We start from the raw sequence: 26,193 nt of genomic DNA, 5'->3' as shown, positions 1-26,193 counted from the left end.
AAAAGAGCCAATGTGGTCCCTATATTCAAGAAAAGGAGGAAGGATGACCCAGGGAATTATAGACCAATCAATCTGACATCCATCCCTGGAAAAATCCTGCAGAAAATTGTCAAGGGATTCATCAATGACAGACTAATGGAAGGCAAGCTTCTGAAGGCTAGCCAACATGGCTTTGTGACTGGCAGGTCTTGTCTGACCAACTTCATTTCCTTCTATGACCAGGTGACACAAGCCCTCGACAAGGGAGATGACATGGATGTCACATCTGGATTTCGAGAGAACTTTTGACCTAGTTCCCCACTATGTCCTCATGGCTAAGCTGGGGAGCTGTGGCCTTGATCATCTTACAGTCAGATGGCTAGGTAACTGGCTACAGGGTTGGACCCAAAGAGTACTAGTTGACAGGAGCAAATCAACATGGTGCAGTGTGACCAGTGGAGTCCTTCAGGGCTCAGTACTTAGGCCGGTACTCTTAACATCTTCATTAACCATCTGGAGTCAGGAGGCAGATGCAAACTGTCAAAGTTCATGGATGACACCAAATTATGGGGGAGGATGGTCACACCACAGGGCAGGCTGGGGATACAGGCCAACTTGGACATGCTTTCAAGGTGGGCTGACCAAAACTGGATGGCCTTCAATGTAGAGAAGTGTAAGGTGCTTCACCTTGGTAGGAAGAACCCTCAACATACAAGCTCGGCAGTGCTACGCTTGCTAGCACTACGACCGAAAGGGACTTGGGGGTCCTGATTGACCGCAAGATGAATATGAGTCGCCAATGCAATGCTGTTCCTAGCAAAGCAAACCAAATTCTGGCATGCATCTACCAATGCATCTCAAGCAAAACCAGGGATGTCATCCTCCCGCTTTGCTCGGCCCTGGTGAGACCGCAGCTGGAGTACTGCGTCCAGTATTAGGCCCCCCACTTGAGAAGGGATGTGGAGAAGCTTGAGAGAGTCCAGAGGAGAGCCACTTGTATGATCCAAGGCCTGGAGGGCAGGCTGTATGAGGAGAAGCTGAGGGACTTGGGACTCTTCAGTCTGGAAAAGAGAAGGTTCAGGGGGGGACTTGGTGACAGCCTACAATTATATAAGGGGTACATCAGGACCTGGGAGAACAGCTGTTCACCAGAGCTCCCTAGGGGATAACAAGGGTCTAACGGCCTTAAGCTCCAGGAAGGCCGATTTAGAATAGACATAAGAAAAAAGTTCTTTGTGGTGCGTGTGTCCAGGATCTGGAACAGACTCCCCCTAGAGGCGGTGCAAGCACCTACTCTGGACTCTTTCAAAAAAACATCTGGATATTTTTCCCTGACTTCCTGCCTATGGCTGTTGGGGGGGCTAGGCTCGATGATCTCACAAGATCCCTTCCAGCCCCTAATGTCTATAAAGTCTATGAAATCTATGACTAGGGGTGATATCCCCAGCTCTGAACCTTACCCTACACTGGGGCCCAAGCCTTGCAAATGGCATCCCAGGCAGCTAATTTCACCTGTACCCTTCTCCCTCTCTGGCTGTGGTCTTCTCTCTGGGACCTTTGGCTCCCCCTTGTGCCCTGATCTCGCCCTCAGGCCAGTTGGAATCCAGAGCTTTTTGCTTTGGACATCCCTAGCAGTGTGCGCCTGACCCTTTTAACACCCCCCTCCTTGGGTCTTGGCCCCAGCATTGACCAGTTTAAGGGTCTATCCAGTCAGGTCTGAACCTCATGCCTTCTTTCCCTCACAGCTCCACTGGATCACATGAACCACAGGCCTCCCAAAGATCTTAGAGGCCTGGGCTTTCCCCAGCTAGGACTGTGCAGTGGCTGGAAGTTATCAGGTGCCCCCAACCCACCTTTCATTAGGGGGGTTCTCAGTCCTGGTATTTCCTGGGGTTGCCGCACCACGAGCAGTCCCACCAGGCCTCCCTACCCTGACAGGGTGCAATTTTAGGTCATGCCCAGGACCTGGGGCCTCCTCCATCCCCATAATCACAGCCTTATACCTCCAAGCTTTTTCTGGCACAAGGAGCTCAGCAGGGAGGTGTTCATTCCCCAGTGGCTGGTCTCCAAACTGCTCCTCAGTACAGAGAGCTGGGCATTAAATGGCATCCTTCATCAGACACCTGCCATCTCCTTGGCCTAGCCCGTGAAGTGGCAAGCTCCAACAGTGCCCTGCCACAGTGCCCTACCACCATTTTTCAGCATGGGGATGCTGATACATGTAATGCTTCAGGCACTTTAATTAGCATGGCAATCAGAGCTGCGTTAATTAAAGCTTCCTGGAGCACGTCTATAAACACCCTAGCCTCCTACATTAAGAACTTTTGGAAATTTTACTTTTGTCTAATTTAGAGGTGCACTGATGCATTGATCCGATATTGGATCAGTACGGATATAAAGAAAACTGGCTATATCAGATATTAGCCCGATGGAGCCGATAATTTGGCCAATAAATGCCCGTGCTGTGCTCATTTGAAGTGCAGCACTCAGGCAGTGAGGAGCTGAGCCGGCAGTGTGGAGAGCTGCCTCCAGCTAGTAAGTCAGGGCAGGTGCTTCCCAGATGGGGGGGGCTGGAGCCACAGCTTGGTGGGGGGGAGGGGGTGGCTCCTGCCTCTTCCTGTACCCTGGGAGGGCACAGGGGGGGTGCCCTCTTGGATCTGCACAGGGCAGGGTGGGCTGCAGCCAGGGCTGTGTGGGGCTCGTCTCAGCAGGGGCTGGGCTCAGAACAGGCACCAGTGGCACTTGGAGGATGCTGCATCCACCCCAGATTTTGCTGCCACTCCACTCCCCAGCACCATTGCTGCCAGCCACCCAACACAGCCCCAGCTCTCCCTGGCACATGGGTGGAGGTGGGGTACTGAGCCAGGGCTGCGCCGGGTGGCTGGCAGTGGCAGTTCAGGGAGTGGAGCAGCAGCAAAATTTGGGGTGGATGCAGTGTCCTCCCAACACTGCTGGCCCACGCTGAGAAGATCCCCATGCAACCCCGGCTGCAGCCCGCCTCACCCCACCCCACCCCACCCCACCCCACACAGATCTGGGGGGGGGGGGGGGGGTGGAGCGCACTCCCCTCCATTCCCTCCTGAGGTGCAAGCAGTGGCGGGAGCTGCCTACCCCCCGCGAGCCGTGGCTCCAGCCCCCGCCCTGCCTGGGCAGTGCCTACCCCTGCCCCCTCCCTCACCACGGGGGGGGGTGTTGATCTGCCCCCTCCCATGCCCCTTCCCTCCCCCACAAGCAGCTGTATCGGAAATCGGTCCAGTATCGGCTGATATGCCTCCTTAAATATTGGCTATCGGTATCAGCCCCCAAAAAGTCTATCAATGCACCCCTAGTCTAATTTCCTGTATATATCTGTATAAAAATACAGTAAAAGCTATGTTATCTGGCACTTTACCATCTGGAATGCTCTGTTAACTGGCATCTGGCATCTTGTGCACCACTTGCCAATCAACACAGCAGAAACGAAACCAGAAGTCCCACCATGGCACTTTCAGTTTCACTGCTGCAAGCTGAGTCCCACTTCTTTCTCACAGCCTGGGGCAAAGTAGCCTGTGCGGAGGGCCCCCCTCACTATCCCCTGGCACACTGATGCCAGGGAGTGACAGTCCTGGCGCACCGGCTCGGCTGAAGGTAAGTTTAACTCTTAGGTAACTGGTATATTTGATTAACTGGCACTCTCTCTCCCCCGCATTCCCCATGGATGCCGGATAACAGAGCTTTTACTGAAAATACTTTCTGCAGTAACTGTAAGCTAATTTTTAAGGGAAAACTGTCAAATCTGGAAGCAGATTCAGCCAGTTCTTTTGTCCTTTTTAAAATGAAATCATTCTGTTCTTGTGAATTCTATTTCTTTAAGATTTTTATTAATTTATTTCTTTGTTAGTTTATTTCTTTTACATTTCATTATTGAATAGTGACTGTTTCCATGCAAGTAATGCATCTTCATAGTAGGGTGAAATATTTAGAAAAAAATAGTTTTGTATTTGTAGTCTGTTGTCTTTGCAGTTCCCTTATCTCAACTACTAGTTTAAATGCAAATATGTCTGTGTGTGCACTGCACACACAATTAAAAATCAAGAAATTAAAATCAATATGGTGAGGTACCAAAATAAGTGTCCTTACTTTCAGAAGGGCTGAAAATATGTAGCTTCCATTGTAAGCTGAAGAGCAAGAGCTCCATTGAAGAGCTAGCTGACTTTTTCCTTACCTTTTAAAATCATAGGTCAGAACTGCTATATTTTTTATATTGTGTTTTTGTTCTGAAGTGATCAGTGAGAAAATGTCATAGAATTTTCTGGTAATTCCGACGATCCATTTCTTTTTCCAGCTATCAAAAGTTTTGTTTCGTATTGTGCTGGTCTGCTTACAGATGAAGTAATTCAGAGACTTCTTCCTCCTCTCCCATGTGCTGTTGATTTATTGACACAGTAAGTACATCCACCATTTTAAATTAGGTTCTAAGCTGTAATACTGTTAGAAAAAACAGCAGAATCTTCTTCTGGTACCTTGCACATTTAGTGAATGGTCTAGAAAAAGTGAACATACTTAAAAGTAGTACTTCATGAAATACAAGGGATATAATAGACATTCACCTACAGCGTTGCAAATTCCCAGAAATTTGCCTTGCCTGTTGCAATGTCAGGCTAAGAAAACAAAAATGAAATTAATATATCATTTGTTAATTGCATTTTTGTCAGACTGTCTCTTGTTGCTGTAATCAGATATTAATGATTTCATTTTCCTACTTATTAACGTAGCTGGATAATAGTTATGTTTATACAAGCTCATTTTTATAAAACAAATCTAACAGTTCAAGTTTATCTAGAGCAGAAAGAGTTTATAAATGGACATTTCTTGTGTTAGGATTGCTGCATAAAATGGGAGTGTTTTCCCCTTTATATGTAGTCGCTGTACATATGTTTGTATGTATCTTAAATCACTGAACATAGATATGTTTAAAATGTTTTTGTTCTCGGCTGGAATGTAGAAAGACAAACCTACAAAAATGTTAACGGCAATAAAGACAAGTAGAACTCCACACAGTATAAAAGCTTGTTATCTTTCCATGGTACTACATGAAATAAATCTTTGAAATGCAAAATCCCTAGTTTTCTAAGTTAATAGAAATGCAAGTTGCTTGCATTTGTGTTGGCATTGCAAATTAGATAGCAGTTGTAATGTGTGTTGCTTCAAGCGGGGTGAATAGAAATTGCAGAACAAATTAAATTAAATCAGTAACTGAATATCATTACATAATGTTTGATCTCCTTTAACATCTGTGATGTGTTTCCTACATTTTCAGGCTTCCTTCATTATGTAAATTGTATGGAAATCCTTTAAGAACCTCTTCAGTTGTTTACAGGCTCAAACTTTATGAATTATTGGCTGTTCTGCCCCCAAAGACCTATGAAGGTAGGTATTTTCTTACAGAAAAGTATTGTTATGGGGAAAACGCCAAAGGTTAATTTGTGAGCTTTCATTTCATAGCACGTATGCAGCTAGCAAGATTTATTTTAATCTTTTTTTGAAGTGCCAGTTTTACTATCCAGGTTGATGTCATGAAGTTTCATTGAAGCCACAGTATTTTTAGATTTCCTGAGTGTTCATGGTTATCCATTCCCTCTGTTAGCAATGTAGAGTATTTGTCTTGATTTTTTTTTTTTTTTTTTTTTGGTAGGAATGTGAAGACTGTTATGGTTTTAATTTAGCATAAAACAAATGCAAGTGCCATTATACTAATCTCACTTTCCAATGCATCCTAAGTTTAGAAGGATAATTGTAGTATAAGCTAATTATACCATCCATCATGAGATTTAATTTCCTCTAAACTGCTTTGACTAACAATTTATTACAAATATAAACATCTGGACTCCGTGTATGCTACAGACTGCTTAACCTAAACTTTATTTTAAATATGACATAGTTAATCTTGGGAAAGATTGACTTTTCCATAGCAGAAAATAATTATGTTAGCAGTATTTTGATTTGACAGTTTAATGCCAGTGATCTGAGTAGCATATAGTACTCAATTAAAATTTCTGTGTACAGATTCACAAATGTAGCTTGGCTAAAATGGACAAACAGGTCCATTCAGTAGTTCTGTAGTGGGCTGATGGGAGCAGCTGGAGTGCTTGACAGGAGAGAGTAAGAGATTTGTGCTTTTCAGCTGGGCAGGGGGACCATTTGCTTCCTCAACCCCTAAGTCAGCTCTGACCTCAATATACTGAAAGTATTTCTCCCCCTAATAGTTATCTGCTCCATGGAGATGTGAGTGATGACCAAATTAGTGGTATGGAGGGCCTCCCATATGAGGTGCGACTGACGTAGTTCATCTGCTTGAAACACAGCAGTATGGGAATAGGTAGGACAGTGGGTGCCAACCTTTTTGGCAGGCATGCCACAAACTAGCCTCCCCACTCTCCAAATGCTACTCTGATCCCCCTTTTCCCCCTGATATGCTGATCTGCTTTCTACCCCACTTCCCTGTACTCCCTGCCTGAAATGCTACCCATAACTATCTGCTCTGTTTTGTCTACAGCTGTTCCCTGCCCTCTCCTGGACCTGCTGTGTGTCACACACAGGGCACTTGTGAACCGTGCCATATCCCCTGATACAGGATATCTAATAGAAGTTTATTTTCAAGGTCCTTTGATGTTCAGTACTGTTAACTATATTTTTATCTAGCAAAGGCAAAAAGCTTTGTGGAAGAGCTGAGTTTAAAGACATTCCTTTCTTTCTACAATATAATCCCAATATGACAGCTCAGTATAGAAGCTAGTAGGGCTTAGTATTTAGTGACAAAAGTGTCACAGTTATATCTGAAAACATTGTGATTATGCCATTTCTAATGTTTTCTTTTATTTAACTTGAATTGTTGGAAACGTGTTGGATCAAACTGTACTTTTAATTTGCATTGTGTCCCTTTTTCATGGTTCAGAGAAGCATGTAGGATGAAGAATTTGATAGATCAGTTCATAGTGCTTTTTTTCGTCCGATTGGTTAGCCAGAACATGGGGCTCTGCCAGTTGTTTCTGCTGAGGAATAGATATCTTTGATGTAATTTTATTTGCAAAGAATGTACAAAATCCTGTGTCCCTGAATACACGAGGACTCAAAGCAGAATATACCACCATATTTATTTGAATACAAGATACGAGGTATTTTTCCCAATCAGCATGTGGGGAAAAGCCCTTCATCTTATATTTGCATACAAGGACACCTCATTAAACATACTATCATGAAACTGCTGCCAGAACCATCATGTGTTCAGTAATGTAAACCAGCTAGGAAATAAATTAAATGCAACCACCAGCAAGCATGACTATATAACACATGGTCCATGTTTGTCAAATGTACTGATGGGAACTTACCACAATGATATGTTAGTGCAATCCATCTGAATAAGATATATGATAGTGCCCATTGAACTCAGTTCCCTTAGTGCCAACTGTGTTTAAAATGATGGTGAGCCACTACACTGAATACATTTTGACTCCCTCTTCATTCCCACAGCTGAGTTGTGCCTTTCTTTCCCATTTCCAAGGATTCCTGTTTCTTCTCCAGCCTTAACTGTCTAGCAAATATCACCAAATGGGGCCCCAAAGTTCACCCAGAATTCCTCTGTTGCCTCCTCTGTCAGCATGTTGTATACAATTAGTGTGGCCCTGCCCTCCGTGAGGTGGAGCTGGCCCACATTGCCCTGCACCTCCTTCTGCATAACAATTTTTGGAGCATCCCAGGGCTTGTGACAAGAACACCAAGTTCCAGTCATGAGTGGGGGGTAACTAGCACATGGATCCTTTGTTTGGGATATCTGGAGTACACACATGCTGACCTGTGGGGTCATCATAATCAGCAGTCCCTCACAGTCAAGGATGATTGTCTTATATGATTGTCTTACTTGTGGGCCCAAAGATGGGTGATGAGGCCAATCCAGGATCAACAGGTTCTATTGCAACTCGGGCATGTGTCTCTGTGTGGGGTAGGTGGCTCTGGATTCTAGGCTTGGTCTGTAACACGCTGTTTCTGCTGCTCCCACTTTTCTGTCTCCTGTTATCATTGTGAGGTTTCAAAGTACAGAGACCCTTGCAGTAGACTCCATTTGGGACAATAGTCTCCCATGAGTTGATGTCAGTGTTGCAGTTTTTTCAATTTGGCCTCGAGGACCTCCTTGAAGCACTTTCTCTGCCCTCCTTTTGAACATACGGCTTGACTGAGCTGGGAAAATAAAACTTGCTTTGAAAGTCTGGAGTCAGGTATCCATATGACGTGGCCAGCCCAGTAAAGTTGATACTAGATGATCCTCCCCTCAATGCTTGTGGTGTTTGCTTGCAAAAAGATGCTAGCATTGGTGCATTTGTTTTCTCACTGGATTCAAAGGATCTTCCACAGGCAGCATCGATGGTTCTTCTCCAGCGAATTGAGGTGTCTCCTGTATGTTGTCCACATCTCAGCTCCATACAGTAAAGTAGGGATCACAACTGCTTGATAAACCACAAGCTTGGTTTTTCAATCTAACGTTGCAATCTTCAAGCACCCATTTCCTCAGGCATATGAAGGCCGCACTTGCACATTTGAGGTGATGTTGGATTTTTTGTTAATGTCAGCCTCCTGCGAAAGATGGCTTCCAAGGTACAGGAAATGCTCAGTGTTTTCCAGTCTCACCATAAATCTGAATTATCAGAGCTGAGAACTACTCATTAAGAACTTGTTTATTCTTCTAAATGTTAAGCATCAGTCCCATTTTCTTGTATGCTTCAGTAAAGACATCAACAATTGCCTGAAGGTCAGCTTCTAAGTGAGCATACACTACAGCATCATCAGCATACCAGAGCTGATCAACAAGAGGGTTGGAGCAATGATGCAGCCTTGCTTAACTCGTCTTAATCTCAAAGGGATCTGTGATAAATCCATTACTGAGATACACCACTCGCCTACCGTCATGGAGCAAACAAAAAATGATGATGAATTTAGGTGGGCGTCTGTATCGCAGAAGGATCCTCCACAGTGCTTCTTGGTTGACAGAGTAAAAAGCTTTCATGAGATCAAGGAAAGCCATCTAGAGAGGTTTATGTTGTTCCTGGCATTTTTCCTGCATCTGGCAAGTAGTGAAGATCATGTCAGTTGTGCCTCTTGATGCCCTAAACCCACACACAGATTCCAGGAGGAGCTCCTCAGCAAGTGGAAGGATACAGTTCAGGAGGGTTCTCTCAATGATCTTTCTTGTGGTGAACAGCAAAGCAATCCCTCTCTAATTTCCACAGTCAGCCCTGTCTCCTTTCATGTTCGAGTCAGTGTCCCTGAGGTCATCAGAGTTCCTTATCGTTCCAGATTCTTAAGGGCATGGAGCTGTGATGTAAGATCCTCTAGCCCTTACTTGAAGATTTTTCCAATCTGCTCCATCAGGAGTTCCATCTGCTCCCGATGACTTGTCATTCTTCATGTATTTGATGGCTTTCCTCACCTTGTCAAGGGTTGGAGGGATTCTGAGATCATCTCTGACTGGGTGTTGTGGGATGAAATTGAGGACACTATCGTCAACAACAGTCTCAAATGAGAAGGTCTTCAAAATGTTTCTTCCAACTGGTGTTGATGGCTCCCTTTTCCTTGATCAGGTCTCCATCCTTAGGTCTCATGAAGCATGTTTGTATAGTGGGGCATATACCCTACTTACTGACCCCTTGTTACACTATTACCTAAAGATCCCATTTGTACTGATAGCCTGTACAAGCATTAGAATGGCTCTTCCTGATGGGATTTTCATAGTCTATTTTTAAAGGTTTTGGAAAAGTTCATAGCCACATAATGAAGCAGACGTTCTGTTACAAAAATTACATGCAATAATAGAATTAGAACTTGTATCAGGATACTTGTGCATGAGGGAAGGGGATACAAGATAGCACCTCCATTTCTTAGCTTTTGAGCACTTGACTTTTGCATGTTGTCTTAAGGCAATTTTTAGGAAACTGGCATAGTGTTTTGTCAACAAGATAGATTCATGTAGCACACAACTGCAGTGCAGTCTGCCACAAGGTATGGCGCCAGAAAATGTCCTCCAAATCACAAAGCTGGAGTGGTGTCATTTTAATAACTTAAGATATAACTTTAAGCTATTGTAAATTTGTGTATTAGGAGACGGAAGCTTGTGTAAACATTCCTTAAATATTAAATTACCAGTGAATGTTAGATTCTTTGTTGGTACAGGCGTGTGGCATCTTACGCAGTGGGTAGGTTCCGAGGTCAGCACGTAAGGCGAAAATCGCGCATAATCAAATCACCAGCCATTTAACTAGCAGCGACCGCCTCTGCCTCCAAAACCTCCCACTGCTGCTGCGGAGCCATGCTTGGAGCTGTGCAGTCGGCAGCAGCAGCGCAGCGTGGGGTGGTGGGAGGGATGGCTGCATACTGCCCGGCTACCACCATGCTGCCGAAACCTCCCGCTGCCGCCACAGATTGAAGTAAACTTAAGCCCCGCCCCCTCCCACCCCACGTAAAATTGAATTCGCACAAGTTAAATGCACGTATGACACGACTGTACTGTATAGTGTACTTTTGCTGTCTGATGAATGCAAACTTGTGAAATATTTGAGTCTGTAGTACAGGTCATGGCTGTATACAGTGCTGTGTAGATAGCTGGTCAAGATGTTGGGGAGTATTTTAAATAACATCCAACTGCCAGATAGTTGAGTTCCTGTTTTATCATCTCAAAGTAATCATTTGAAACTTGAAACTAACTTTCAGAAAGTCACAGGAGGAAATTGTCTTTTTCTTGTCCTTTCCCTTTTTTGTCCACTTCTCTTGGCCAACAAGTAGCTTGGATTAAAAAATGTTGGTCCATTCTTTTCCAATGGAAAAGTCCAATAAAGCTAAGGCCAGTCTTATAACTTTTTGGTTCTTTTCTTTAGTGTTCGGCTGCATTGCTGTAATTGTAACCACATGCCGTTCAGCTGAAGTTGGTGTTTGTGTGCTAATGTAGCTGTCCTGCCTCTTTGAAGAAATTTCAGGGATTGGGTGCCTTAAAATATATTTTACGGTAGTATAAATAGTTTGCTTGTTTACCAACCTGTCAATTAACTTTGACTAAAAGTGTCATCTTCCATATAATTTGCAGGAAACTTCACTGCTGTTCTGAAAGAGCTAGTAGCTGACTTGACTGCCCCTGATAGTCAAATGGATGCTTCTACAGTCTTACTTCCTCCTCTTTGTCACCAGGATGATATTCTTTTACTTGGCCCTTTATTGCAGGAGACTGACCACAGATTTATTGAAGATCAGGTATTTGTTGTTCTAGCATAACTGTTAAGTTAATACTTTCTCATTTGGCAGGTCAGCACTAGTTTTTGACTTAGCCAGGAAACATAACTATCATATTTTTTCCCTTTTGCAGCTCGTCTTAGGTAACAGTATAGCTGGAGGAAGCCTGGAATATGACCCTTATTCAGTTTATGATAAAGTTGCAGAAGGTGATTCAGTGCCTAAACCCCTGCCTCCAACAATATTGGTTATCAGTGCAGCAGCCCATCTCTTTGGAGCTATATTTTCCCACACAGCAGAATCTCAGAGGTAGAGTATTTACTTCAGCTACTGAGCAACTTTTAAGAACCTAAATCAGGGTTCACATAGTCACAGTCTTATAGAAGATATAATTTAAATGTTATTGAATGTGAGGGATATGAATTATGGAGGGAACTTTTATGAGCTCAAAATGTAGATTCTGTACACAATCTGAAGACTTTAATTCATAGAAAATTAGAGGCATGTATTGCATACTAATTGTTAAGGACTGTAGGAACTAAGGAAAAATGGTAGGAAGTCATGTAAAGTTTAATCTTCTATCCAGCTGACAGGGCCAGAGAGAAGTTTTTTTAAGATGATGATGGAAGAGTAAAAAGGAAAAGAAGGTGGTTTGGAGAGTCCAAAAGAAACATCCCAAAGCAGTTATTTGCAAACACAAAAGTACATAAAGAAACATCAAAGCCGCCTTCCTTTATTTAAAAAAAAAAGCCATTTTGATTTGTTTATAATACAGTTGTATGATAGTATTGATGGTGGAGGCATGGAATCCATCATGATTTTTGTGTGCTGTTGCTGGCTCCCCATTTTCTTACTAGTAATCAAGATAAATGTTATCACTTCTTTATTGCTTGATATTGTCAAAGCACTACACAATTAATCTTTAAGTGAACACAATGACTAATGATGGTGCTTCTCTATAATGTTACACAAGAGGCAAGTGCTCGTTTGATGGGTCCTGACTCCTACTGTCAGCTAGTACAGATGTGGAATACTGCAGTGCAATTGTGCTTTGCAGATCTCTGCTTTGAGTCGTTCCAGATCCGCCATTCTGGCTGACTAAGCAGCACTGTTAAAAGCTCTGAAGGGAGTCTCATCCAGTTTAACTAAAACAGAAGAAAGCTGTGAAATTGGTCTTTTGAATGAGATGGTATAAAGCAGGATCGGAGGGAAGTGGATTGGTTTTGCTAAGCTTCAGCAAGCATCAGTTGTTAAATCTGTATTTTATTAAGAGACTGCCGCTTCCCACTCCATTCCCATGCCCTAATTGGTGCCTCTTTGTGTTTTCCTGTCTATACCACCCCCAAATATGTATGCCCACACCCTTCCCAGCACAATTACCATGCACCCTTGTAATGTGTTTCTTTGCTGTTCATTTTCTCTCCTTATTTTTACTTCACTGAGTTGACTTTTCATTTTTTGCCCTTTTCTGTGTGCTTGTTCTCCCTGCCTCTTTCCTTCCCTTCCTCTCCTCCCCCTCCCCCCCCCTTTATTGTTTTTATCTTGTTTTTCACTTGATTCTCATGACCTCCACTGGTAGCTGTAGATAACTGCTTCTAATTATTTTTGTACAAGACATCCCAAAATCTATACTGCCTCAGGCACACAGTATCAGTGTGTGATTGCCATTCATTGGTAACCATGTAATGAAACTGATTTTTATGAAAGAACAGCCAGTATGGATGACGGGAATGCATACACTGAGAGCAAAGAATTCCTGTAGTGGGCAGAGCTGGCTAACAGAGTCACTGAAGCATGTGGGGCAGAGTTGCAGCAAAGTAAGAGATGAGCAAAGGACAGAAACATAAAAAAGTACAAGAGAATTGAGGAAATGCTACTCGAAAAGAAGTCTTAGAGCAGTTTACAGAGTGCTGATTCTGCCTTCTGAAGCTCTGTGTTGTTATTTCAAAGAATACCTCTGCAAGCAGTATGTTACTGTTTTATAAAAGAGTTTGAGGCCCTATAAAAAGCTAAAATATGGCCTTAATATGAGACAGATATGCTGGAAAGCTTCTAGCAAAAGATACAAATATGTACATTACTTTATACAAAGTCATAATATATTGTGCATATCTACAAAGAAAATACATCCACCTGAATGAAATATCTCCTTTGCTAACATCAGACGAGTAGTCAATGAAAAGCTCTAGCTGAATGATGATGGCAGGATATTAGAAAACACTTGAGGCTTAGCATGTTGCATTTACCACTCAAGTGCTTCTATAATATAAAGATTTTGCTTCATGTTTAAAAAAAATAGCTTCACTTTTTTTTTCCTTTTGATTTAAGGCTCCAAGTATTAGAACAACTGTTGGATTCCATAAAGCAAACAAAAGGTTCACGACAGCAGATAGTGCAATTAAATGTTGTTTCTGCATGTTCTAGTTTTCTGAAGGTAAATCTTTTTATTTTTATGAACACTGCTTTTGTTACTAAAACTTAGTGGCATTCGGTTTGAATGCAACTCTGATCCTGTCATGGAAATGCTTCTAAAAATCATCACCACAGCGATTTGTGAATGAAGTCACAACAAGGGCTTAGTCTCTGAGTGTGAAAAATAAGTCCTGCTGGTAGCCATACCCTAGCAGCCTCCAGGACTGATATCTGCATGCATGATTCCCCACCCACCTCTACACTGGAGGATCACAGCTAGAGCTTTCCTGTATTTCTAATCTCCCCTCTTCTAGGAAAATAAAACATCAGAGTATAGCAAAATAAAGGAAAATTGGATCTTTTGCTTATTCTATCTTCCTTTTGATTTTAATTCCCATTTCTTTCCCTCTCTCCAGCTCTCATTTTCTTCTGTACATTCTTTGGCCCTCTTAAGATCTGGATGAAAGGTTTTTTTCTGAAGTGTCTTGTCAAGGCCTTTTCTCTTTTCTTCTTTCTCTCAATGTTTCTCTCTTGTATTCTTCATAGGTCTTGTTTTGTCTTTGGTTGGAAAATATCCTCTTCCTTTTACACTGCTCCGAGTGTCGTGGTTGTTCTTACAGTCTTTCTCTTTCCCATTCCCTTAGTCATTTTAATGTCTTCCCTTATTTTCTCCTCCCCAAATATATCCTTACCACTTGTTTCCTGACCTTCCCTTTTCTGCTTCTCTCCTCTCAGTAGATTAATTTACTTAAGGAAGAGGGGCTCTGCATACTGCTCTTCTTGTTCCTCTTTCCTCTGAAATGTGTGTGAGGTGGATGGCTGTGTGTGTTCATGCATCTGTGTGCATATATTTGTCCCTCACAGAAGAGGTAGGTCTTAGTGATGATTTTTTTTATCCTCTACTCCAGTAATGTAGAGTGCAGTGGGTGAGCAAGGCACCAGCCCCTGATACCCACTTAGAGGAGTGCTTGAGGATTTTAAATTGTCATATCTTGTATACTATTTTCCTTTGGAGTTTCTCTCTGTAAACTCTGAAGGATAGGGAGGAAACCTTGAATTGCTCCACAATTAAGTATAAATGGTCTGCTCACATAGAGAACATTACATTTATATGAGTATGTTTGTGTGTATATATATTATTGCTATGGTTTATGACATTTAGAATAAAAAGAAAGTATCATGTAAAATATTAAATATTTGTTTTTAGCACTTGGCAAGCTGCAAAGGAAGTTTAGGTCCAGAAGAAGTTAAAAAAGCTGCACTAACCTTAGTAATGGGTGCCCTGGAAAGTAGTAACCCACTTTTAAGGTGTGCTGGTGCAGAATCTTTGGCCAGACTGGCACAGGTGGTTGCTGACATTGCCTTCACTGCAGGATTGGCCCAAGTTAGTTTTGACAAGTAAGTTGCTTTTAACAAGTGTGTTTATTAAGTTGTCGTGTGAACTCAGCATGTCCTGGTAATATTTTTAAAATAAAGTAATTCATATATAAACAACCCACTTTTTTGAACAATTTTAAATCTATGGAGGAGAACAATACCAAATTTTTTACATAGTTTTTGCTGTTTTAAAGAAGAAAGACCTGTTTAAAAAAAAGGAGAAATTATCCAAGCATATATGAATAAGCAAGTCAAATCAAATTGCTGGAAAAAATGGCTGCTACATCATCTGTACCTTTTTAATATGTCATTTTAATAGGATAATCATTGTGTATCAGAGTTGAGGCCGACCTTTTGGGCAGGCATACCACAAATTAGCCCTACACCCTCCCCAAATGTCACACTAATCCCATCCCCTGTCCAATCTGACACTCTGCCTTGTGCTTCCTGCCCTGTAAGCTCTGCCCAATCTACTCTTCTACTTCCTGCTTCCTGGCTATGAAATACATTTCTGGTATATGAGTTTAATTTCATACATTTTGTTGTATTTTATGGTTTTTCCCCTTATTCAGAAAACAAGGTGCAGACAGAAGAGCGCCTCCCCGTTTAAACTCATGGTGCTTATAGGAAGCACTATGAGTTGCTACGATTTACCCCGCCCAACAGAAGTTAGCTGCTGGGTCCCAAGGGTTCAGGAATCCAGATATTGGCTGTAAGCCTGCATTCGCCCTCATCTGGCAACAGTCCTCTCCCCTCTCAGGCCTGGCACTGTTTTTAGAATGGGAGGGGGCAAAAGGAGCAGAGGGAGCTCACTCTGCAGGTTCTCTGGCTGGCGCTGGAGGGTGGGGTGGGTGGATTGGAGCCCTCCATATCCGAGGGTGGCTCTAGTTCACCTGTCCCACCCTCCAGCACTGGCTGAAAACTCCCAGACTGAACTCCCCAATCTGAACTCCCTCCATGCCCTCTCCCCCCCTCCCATTCTAAAGGCTGGGAGGCAGCTCAGACAAAAGTTACTGAAGGCACTCTGTTTTGGGGTGTCTTCATCTGAACCCTCATATAATGAATGTTCAGATTTTTGCAGGATCGGACCTTTTAAAAGTGTTGTAGCTGTGCACTTCTATTTGGTCATGGCTGTAGAGTACCTTCTGTGGTCAGATCAGGCAAAAATTGTCATTACTGTCTGCATTTGCATATACAAGTAATTTTGTGTTCAAGTAGAGGGAAATTCAAGCAATCCTATAGGTACAGGAGGCAGAATTAAGGTGGTGTTTCAGGTTATCTTCAAACCATCATAAAGACACTTAAAATGGGAGCATTCACCTATTAAAGGATGTTAACTTGTGTTAAGTTATGCCAATTCAGACGAGGGTTATCTTTGATCCATTTTACCCAGGTTGTTCCAGAGTATTGTTAGTCTGGTCCAGGGAGGAAAAAGGCTCTATTTGCATTCCTCCAGGATGCAGCATTCCCAGCCTTTCCCACTCCTTCGCTCCATGAACAAACTTTCAACCCTCCTGAACTCTGCTGCTATAGGGCTGGTGCTGACCCCAAGCTGACCACCCCTTCCTGCTCCCACGGAGTAGAATATGTATGAAGTGAGCTGTCTGTGTCTCAGCTCTGTCCTGGTGTGAGTGCTAACCCAACTCCCCCCTGGCCCAACCCACTTCTATGAAACACATACAAGGTTTTGCTCATTCATTCATTTGTTTGTTTTTCACAATTTCTCCTCCCTGCCTGGTAAAGGCTTTTCCCCTTCTCCTCCCACCCATGGCTCTGGCTGACTTTGCCTGCCTGCAGAGTGAGGGAAACTACATCTCTGCCCCTGGAGGGAAGGCACAGAATATCAAGCTGCATGCCACCCTCTTACTTCCTCTCCCACCCCAGAGAAGGGATAGAATCCAGCTCCTGTTCATGTCCTTCTCTCCAGGCCCTCCAGTGAGAAGTCACAGTTGTGCAGGTCTGAGACAACATTAAGCCTTAACTTGTGACTGCTCTGAAATTGTTCCAACTTTGAGAGCATAACATTCCACAGATTTAAAATGTTTTAGAAGTTAACTTGTAACAGCACCTTAAGAAGTTGGAGTCCAGCTGTTAAAGCCCCTGCGACCATGAGCTTCTCCCAATTGTACTTGCATTAAGAAGTACACCTTGATTATTCTAATGGGTCTCTGGAGTAAGAGATTATAAATTGTACTAAAATGGCTTTACACATTCTGACAGCATAAACAGGACTTAACAAAATGTTTCTTGCTTTTGTTCTGAAGTTAAAGCACCATCACTTACTATGCATGTAGATTACAGAACAATATCTCTTATTGAAGTCACATTTTCTAACAGCTTTATTTTCCCTTTTTCTTACAACTAAAAGGCTAAAATCTGCTAGGGATGTGGTGTCAAGAACAAGTCATTCTTTGGCTCTTGGATGTTTGTATAGATATTTAGGCGGAATAGTCTCTACACAACATCTGAATGCATGTGTTGGAATCCTTTATACGTTATCTCAGGACAGTACTTCTCCAGATGTACAGGTGCGTTGTTACGTATCTTAGATTGTCTGTCCTTTATAAGTTTTGTGTCTGAATCAGTGGTTCCTGGGAGTGAAAGTTCTCCTTACCTTTAAGATTCATCTTAAACAACAAGCCCTTATTCAAAATTCCTGAACTAATATTTCCTTTTTTTTTTTTTTTAAATGTCTTGTATATTTACCTGAATCATGAGTTTTGCATAGATGGTACTTGCTTTTTCCTGTTCTAGATAAAATATGTTACTGTATCTGCTAAGTTTCCCATTATGTAGCCATTAATCTTAATATGCATGATATAGTAAATAATTGGTGTCCCTGGCTGCTATGCTGCTGTGCTGCAGCTTGGTCTGTGGAAAATGTTATTGGTTGAGTTAAATTTGTTTTGAAGGTGAATTAAGATTTATTTTCCCCCCAAGAAGAAATTAATTATATGCCATAATCTCTATAAAACTATTTTAATAGCACATTTGTATAAAAAAGGGTATCTGTCAGACTCTCTGACCACATGCAGCTATTACACTTTTGCCACTTTAGGCGGTAAGAAACCGGTCTGTACCAGTCTAAGATAGACCTGGTTTGATGTAATATCAGACTTGCTTGATCTAGGTTAGGCCAGTTTATCAAACGTCAGTGCCAGATCTGCTCATGAATCAAGGTAGGTCACCGTCCATCCATATCCCAGTTGCGTGTGCAGGTTCCCTGCTAACCTCGCCTTGCAGGAAGCTGCAGCTGAGCTGTTCCAGTTGAGTGCCTAGCCAGCCCCATCCCCGAGCACTCTGTCCATCAGCTGCAGGCAGGGCAAAGGCAGAACTACATTCCCAGGAGTGGGGCTTGCAAGCTGCTGGGGGAGGCAGTGCCAGCAGCACACCCTGCATCCATGGCCAAGTTGGCACAGCACAGTGCATGCCCCTGCCCTGTCCTGAGCCCCAGCTCCCTGTGCTGAAGCCATTCCAGGAAGGGCTCAAAGGATCTCCCCCTCCTTTACCTCTTCCTGAGCCAGTGCCATGTGAGGCCAGTGCTGAAACTGCTTCTCTGCAGACATGAGCTCCAGTCCCAGGGGGGCAGGGAGCAGGCAGCTATGCCCTTGCAGCTGCAGAGAAGCAACTTCAGCCAGAAATCAAGCACTGACTGCAGGGTGGGGAGTCCTGCAAGTTTTTCCCTGAGCTGCTCCAGCACAGAATCCAGGGCTTGGGAGGACAGGGTAGGAACACTGTGCCCTGCTGGCCCTGCTGGGAATATGGGGTGTACTGCTGGCATCATCTCCCCCAACAGCTCATGAACCTGGCTTACTCCCCTCCTCTGTCTTGCCTAGAGATGACCCCTGCACCTTCTTTGCCAGTCAAAGTCCAGGAACCCCCATGCCATTGAGTGGGGGCAAGTATGCCTCCCTCTGCTGACTGCCTGCAGCTGCCAGCTGTCTGACAGATGATAGGGCAACAGGGGGAAGCATGTGCCTGACAGCCAGTCGGAGATGGCACAGCCATTTGGCTGTACTTGGCTGCCTTCAGGAATCTCCAGCATTCTGGGAGGCGTGTGAGAGTACCCCCAGCCTTTTAGCTTCAGCAGTGCAGGCATCTGCCTGTCTCCCCCAACTGAAGAGCAAATATGAGTGCCTTTTCCTCCTGATCCAATCTGCACAGCTTAGAGAAACCCGCAGAGATTTGTTCGATTCCACTTTAGGCTTTTTGAATATCTGTACTCAGCCTCTGTTTTTTAATTGAGGGGTATTATAAAACACTCATAAGGTCTGTGAAGTTAACTGAATGCTGTTGTTTGTCAGCTCTGTCCACTATTTTTCGTATACATAGGAGCACAATATGGCATGTAAGGGTTGAGAAGAGTGACTGAGACTGCTTTAAAATATTGTCCAGCACCACTTTTATATTCAATGTAAATCTATACTTCTAGTCTTTATCTCACACTTAAGAGCATTAGGTGCATCTCTGTGTTGATTTTTGTTTAATTGCAACATTTACAAACTAGCATTTAAGCTTATTATATTATATACCTAGATATGACATGAGAATATCTTTTATTTTACAGGCTTGGGCACTGCATGCTCTAACGCTGATAATAGATTCAGCCGGTCCTTTGTATCATGTCCATGTGGAACCTACCCTTTCCCTTGTTCTCATGTTGTTGTTGACTGTACCTCCAGCTTATGCTGAAGTTCACCAAAGCCTTGGTCGCTGTTTAAATGCACTTATCACCACATTGGGTCCTGAGTTGCAAGGTATACTCAAAGAGAGTTTATTTGATTTAGCAGTGAGAATATGGTTATGCTCTTAATTGAAATTTTGAAAACTAATTGTGTGCTAGGAACAAGTTTAGCATTTTTCCCCTTACTTGTGAAGTGGGATGCGAGAGATCTTTTCCTAAACCATGTATTCACAGAATGCTTGTGTAATGACTACTGCACTTCCAGGATGAGCATTTTTCAGGTACCTTTTTCCCTTGCCTGCAATTGGTTCTAAAAGTGTCTTTTTGGGCCAAGAATGGTTATGCTTAGAGGGTTTTATATGAAAAAGTTGAGAGCAGATCTGCCAAAACATTTTTTTTAATTAGAAGCAGACTTTTCAAATGCAGATGCCAAAGAAGGCAGATTTGGGTATTTAAATATAAACACTTTGATTTTGCTATAGAGCTGTGTGTGCTGCACACATTGACAACAGAGCATAATCTCATATATATTCCAGCATTCTTTAATAGGGCATGTGAGATCTGTGTCATCTGAGGGGGGAAAGGCTGATTACTGTGGTTCCAGAGGAAAATGAAACTGCTAAAATTTTGAAGTGCCTTTTTTTATTATTATAACTGCAGGCAGTACTACCACAGTTTCAGCCTTAAGAACTTCCTGTCTCCTGGGCTGTGCAGTGATGCAGGATAATCCTGACTGCCTCGTTCAGGCTCAAGCCATCTCTTGCCTTCAGCAGCTTCATATGTTTGCACCACGACATGTCAACTTGTCTAGCCTTGTCAGCTGCCTATGCGTGAGTATGGCATTGCAAATGCATTTTTCCCTGTATTTTAAAATGTTGCAACATTTGACTAGAAACATGCTATGTTTTTTAAAACAGCAGATATCAGTTTTTGAAATAAATGTAATGGTATGTTTTTTTCCAAATGGTGCTTTTATTATCAAGCATTCTTTAACACTGAGGGGTTTTGGTCTCTTTCACATAAGCTCAGTCATTCTCTCCCTTCCACTTACTATTTATCCATTTCCCTTCTTCCTTGCAAGATCCTACAGTATAGAACATCTGCTTTATAATAGCAACTGATAACACATCCTGCCAATCTTTCTCTGGCTCAACTTTTGATTGACTTCAAGTTATGAGCTTGGTGCTTTTGTTCTAGGTTTTGCTCTAGGTTTCTGGCTAGTATTTCTTATAAATTGCTTGTGGGAGTGGTTTAGGTTCACTTATTAATGAATGATTACTTTTTTCATGCTCAATATTGAAAAGTAATGGAATTACTTATAATGCAAAGAAATCTAAGTATAGTTTGCTCTTCGTGGCACTTTTGTACTGCAGGTGAGCCATTATGTTGTAGCCTTAGAGCTCTATATAAACAGTCTTACTTCAGTTTGCACGCATGTCACAAAAGTAAATGGCATCATTTAACGGTCACTTCTCAGATTTTCTTTCAGTCTCTTCTAAAATATTCTTGTATTACGCAGCTTCATTTTAGCTAGCAGCCATTTCTGTAGTATGTAGTCCTGTCCAGGAAAGTAGACACAAAGTTAATATCTCTTGGTAGTTATTGAGCTGTCTGATTCTGTCTAAAAGATATGGTTAATGTTTTCCTATAAGATCCTCAGCACCAAAGCAACTTCTGGTTGCCCACATACTAAGTTGTTTTGCCATTTTTTTCTGATCACTGTGCTGCTGAAAATATTCTTTTTATGTTTCCTCACAATATATAACGTCTGGTTCCTTTAGAAGTTTCTAGAATCAGAGAAAGTATTAGTTGGATTGCAGTTGCCATCTACATGATTCATTCCATTTCCATGTATGTAAATCTCAGGAACACACCATTTTTTTTTTTTTTTCTTCAGAAGCCAAGAGAGTGAATTATTGGGATTTTACTAGCATCTCTGCCTTCTCTGTCTTCTAGAAGTTCATCAGAGCCTTTTCTCTGAGTAACTTGTGTGTATCACTGATAGGCATAGGCTCTGATTTCTCATGGAATGCAGATTCTTTCTATAGATTTATATGAGGTGCTCATAGAAATGTATCTGCAAGATCCAGGAGGAAGTGGAGGGGAAAAAAAACTTTTGTGACTGACTTTGAGCTCTACGTTATATTTGACATTAGGCATGAGCTTGTTACTTTTGGAGGAACAGGTAACCTTAAAGGATCCACCATCTTTGGCATCCTTTTCTCTTGGTAGGTAAAACACATTTCCATCTGGGAAATGCTACAGAATCCAGGATCTGCTGTCCTGTTGCTCAGCTGTTAATAGCAAATTCAAATATTTGAATTATCTTGTCCACTTCCCTTTATAGTAGTGCCCTTTAATATACACAAAAACTGATCTCTCAGCTTCTTAGTAAGGATTTAAAAGTAGCATGTTGGATTGTGGTCTTGTATTGTTACTACAGTACTCTGACTAAAATACACCACCATGCATTTGTCAAATTATGAAATACTTCAGAAATAGTTAAAACTCAGATACATATTGTTAACATTAGGGGTGCACTGGTAGAGGTTTTTTGGGCTGATACCGATGGCTGATTTTTAGTGAGCCATATTGGCTGATACCAATCCAATTCCAATATGCAGCCAGGCAGCTTCAAGAGCGGCATCCAGCTGGTAAGTCTGTTGGGGAGTGGTGGGGAAAGAGACGTGGTGGGGCAGATCAAGCCCCTTGCAGTGAGGGCAGGAGTGGGGCTTGGGCAGGGGCAAGTGCTACACAGCTGAGGCTGGTGCTGGACAGAGCCACAAGCAGCTCATCCAGGAGGCGGGGGGTGGCTCATGCTGCTGTGTGCACCCCGGGAGGACATGGGGGAGGGGGGTGTTCCCCCAGATCTGCACATGGAACAAGGGCAGGCTGTTGCTGTGAGGTCAGGGCACCGCCGAGCTCTTCCTGGCAGGGGGCTGGGCCAGGATGCACCCAGAGTGGGCGGCAGCAGCAGCACTGGGAGGGAGGATATGTGGGGGGGGGGGGGGCCGCAGCCACCCCAAAATTCACTGTAGCCCCTCCAACCCCTTCTTCCAGTGCCATCTCCACCCACCCCAAGTACAGCCCGGCTCAGCCCCCAACTGGGAGGAGCCCAGTGCAGCCTTGGCCCTAGTCTGTAGTGGCAGCCCACCCTCGCCCCGCGTGCAGGTCTGTGGGCACACAGCTCCCATGCTGTCCCGGGGTTCATGCAGCAGTGGGATCTGCCTCCCAGACAAGCTGGTCCTAGCTCCACCCGTGCCCCACTCTGGCTGTGCAGTGCCTACCCCTCCCCCGCTTCACTCCCTCCACCACCTCTGGGGCCTTTATCTGCCCTCCCCCTCTCCCTCCCATGCCCCTTTCCTCACAACAGACTTACCAGCCAGACCTGGGTGCTCTCCGTGCTGCCGGGTTGTGCTCCTGGCCACCTGGTTGCTGTGCTGTGGCTACGTACTTGCACAGGGCAATTTATTGGCAATGTTATCGGCCACATCAGCCAAAAAAAGCCAATTGCCGATATCGTCAATTTTTCTTGTATTGGTGTTGATCCGATATGGGACCCATGAATCGGTCTAGTTAACATTCAAGGGCAAAGCATATTTTCCATGCTCATGTGTGTGTGCGTACGTACATGCATACACTCGCTTTAAGTTTACAGTAAGCTTTACAGAGGTGGATTCTTGCACCCACACAGAGCTTCAGTGAGCTTAATGGAATTCTGCATTGGTGTACATTTCTACTTGCTAAGAGGTTTTTGCAGAACTGAGACCGTCCTTGCCAATTTATACAACTTGGAAACTGGCAATAGGTATTGCAGTTATTGTAATGAATGAGTGAGGATTGTTGAAGTCAAGCCATGGTCCTGTAAAGCTCATCCTAAAGGAAGAGTCTGGTGCCCGTGTTATGTTAAGAGTTTCATTGAACTTGATGGAAAATGGCTGTCTTAGGGAAGAAGTATAGGGCAGCATTTCTCAATCCATGGGTCACAACCCAAAAGTGGCTTACAAGAATATATGAAAGGGTCGTAAACAAGCTTAAAAAAATGGATCAACGAACTTTTAAAAATGGATTCTCCTTTAAAGAAGAAAAATGTGGGAAATTGTGGGTTTTGCTGTGCAGGCTAGAAGAATTCCACTGGGGGTAGGGGGCAGCATGCCGGGAGTGTGGGGCACCAGCTGGGCTCAGGGTTGGGAGTGAGGGGCACTGATAGGGCCAGGCAGCTGTTTTCTGCTTAAACTATTTACTGGGTTGGGACTGACCATCAGTGTTTACAAATGGGTTTTTGTACACAAAAGGTTGAGAACTAGTGGTATAGGGTATTGGCCTGGAACCTAGACTGTGTCTTCCTTTGGCTTGCTACATGGCTGTGAGGCAGATCACTACCTGGGTGTAAGTTGTCTCATCTTTGAAATGGGGCTAATGATAGCTTTTTGTAAAACACTTGGTAATTATTATTATTTCACTTACCCTTTTTGCAGAGAAAGTAGGAAGGAAAGTAAAGAGGTTCTGATTCATATTTTTTCTATCCATGTTCATTGAAACCCCATCAATGAGAAAAGATCTGAAAACATAGTTGTAGAGACTGCTGTTGTTAATATCTATGGTACTTTTTATTAGAGTAATATTTGAGTCTTTTTTCCTGTTTCCCTAACTCCACACTTTGGTATATTGGAAACTTTCTTTAAATTTAAAATGTATTTTGGCATGTTTTAAAGCCATTTAATAATCAGGTAAATTGCTTTTTAAAGAAAAAATTAATAAAACCAAATAGTCACCCATTCCCCTCCTCACGTCCTCATCCCACAAATACCAACTTTTAGAATGTTCCTTATCTAGGTGGAAGACTTGCTTCACAGGGCTTTGCATCTAACTGCATGATACTTAACCTCTCTCTGCTAAGCCCTGGCTATTAAATTTTTGGTTCCAGAGAAAAATAAAAGTTTTTGCTTTAGCAACAACTAGTATTAACAGTGTAGCTAACATAATTGATGCACATGTCTAAAGTTCTTATTTATATATTTAGGAGTTAGTGAATACTCGGGTTTTAACCTTTAAGACACAAAGGTTATTCAAATACAGATATTATATACGATAATGTGCTACTGTGAGTTGGTGCTATTTTATGTTGTTGGTGCTATTTATTTTAGCCAACTAATTCAATTGGCATTATACGGTTTTTAAACAATATATGGTAATTAGATTAAGAAATGAGGTTTTAATGACATATTTGGGATAAGACTCTGAACTTTACTATGTTTTGAATTTTTAAATTTAATGGTTTCCTTATCTAGTTAGTATCACTGTGGTATCTATTTTTTGGTTCTGTCATGATGGTTTGTCATTTGTTTTTGTGCAGGAGATCTTGTTGGATAATTCTGTGTTGGTAGGTCCCTGTGCCTTGATAATCCTAAAAATTTCAGCAGTTTGCAGTGCTGTTTTTGTATTATTATTATTTCCTCTTGTTTCTCTTCATGTTTAACCATTAATGTAAAATAAAATATATTTAGCATGTCAAGTGATATTCATTTGATGCCATCCTAACCAAATCCTTCCTAACCTTCTGCAGCTGGTGCATATATTTCATTTTGTGCACTTAATTTTCATCTGTTTGACTTCAATGTGTCCAGTGCAGAAAGGGAAATATTTGTTGTTTTAAGTTTGTATGTGTTGCTTGCATTGTGTTTTCCATTTTACCCTTGCCTTTTTCCCCACCCCCCACTTAAAATATGGGAGAATGAGAGATATGAAGAATGCCCTGCATTGTTCCAGTAACCCGATATGGGTGCTTGGGCCTTTCTCTATAAAAACAAGCTCGTGAACTGCAATTTTTAGCATGCCTCCAAAAACATGGCCTGCTTGGATAAATGTTGAATTAAAGCCTCATTTGTCTGCTTTAAATTTCAATTAAAGTTTCTTGCTGAGATACTAATTGCCTCCCAGTTTTTAAAGTAAATGTTACATGGTGTATATCTTTCATATCTATTCAGTTTATAATTAATGAGTTTTGCAGATTCACATGCATGTGTAAAAAAAAATATAAACCGGAAGACAAATACATTTTGTAAACACAACTAAACTGTGATTCCATATCACTTGTTCTTTGTATACTTAATTTTTTTTTTTTAATTTGACTAACATCTGCTGGCTTATCACTGACAAATGAGGAACATGCCTCACAACCGTTTATCTTCTTCTCAAATGCTCAGCTCTAGCTGTTATCTTTTCCTGACAATGGCAGTTAAGGGGACAAGTTTACTTAATTATGAAGAGTAACCTCTTTACCTTCCATACATCTAGATACATGTTCATTTTGGTTGATTTATTCCCAAATGCTCAGTGTAACCTCAATTTGAGTTACATTAAATTGGATTAACAGGGGGTTGAGCAAGGTAGCCACCTGACAACATAACACATCTGTGGATTCTTTAAGGACATTTGTAGAATTTAAATAGTCTGAGGTGTGATATTTGATTTTTCAGATAGGTTTTTCT

General features: G+C 42.5%; 1 protein-coding gene across 5 annotated transcripts in view; it reads left to right on the top strand.

Moving 5' to 3' along the window:
* HEATR5A (HEAT repeat containing 5A) overlaps positions 1-26,193 on the top strand; it is a 131,776-nt gene that overhangs the window by 59,630 nt on the left and 45,953 nt on the right. For 4 of the 5 annotated variants that reach the window (XM_059723022.1, XM_019488779.2, XM_059723023.1 and 1 more), the window contains 10 exons: positions 4,304-4,403; positions 5,279-5,388; positions 11,087-11,250; positions 11,363-11,538; positions 13,558-13,663; positions 14,849-15,039; positions 17,387-17,546; positions 19,586-19,775; positions 20,363-20,532; positions 25,059-25,085. In XM_059723022.1, the coding sequence (XP_059579005.1) occupies positions 4,304-4,403; positions 5,279-5,388; positions 11,087-11,250; positions 11,363-11,538; positions 13,558-13,663; positions 14,849-15,039; positions 17,387-17,546; positions 19,586-19,775; positions 20,363-20,532; positions 25,059-25,085 (1,394 nt within the window). The remainder of the gene's footprint in view (positions 1-4,303; positions 4,404-5,278; positions 5,389-11,086; positions 11,251-11,362; positions 11,539-13,557; positions 13,664-14,848; positions 15,040-17,386; positions 17,547-19,585; positions 19,776-20,362; positions 20,533-25,058; positions 25,086-26,193) is intronic. The other variant, XM_006263021.4, reaches the window with a different exon arrangement.

Source organism: Alligator mississippiensis, chromosome 2, assembly GCF_030867095.1.
Source record: "Alligator mississippiensis isolate rAllMis1 chromosome 2, rAllMis1, whole genome shotgun sequence".
Classification (NCBI taxonomy): domain Eukaryota; kingdom Metazoa; phylum Chordata; order Crocodylia; family Alligatoridae; genus Alligator; species Alligator mississippiensis.
The sequence above is the reverse complement of the archived record's forward strand: the minus strand, read 5'-3'. Positions and strand labels throughout refer to the sequence as shown.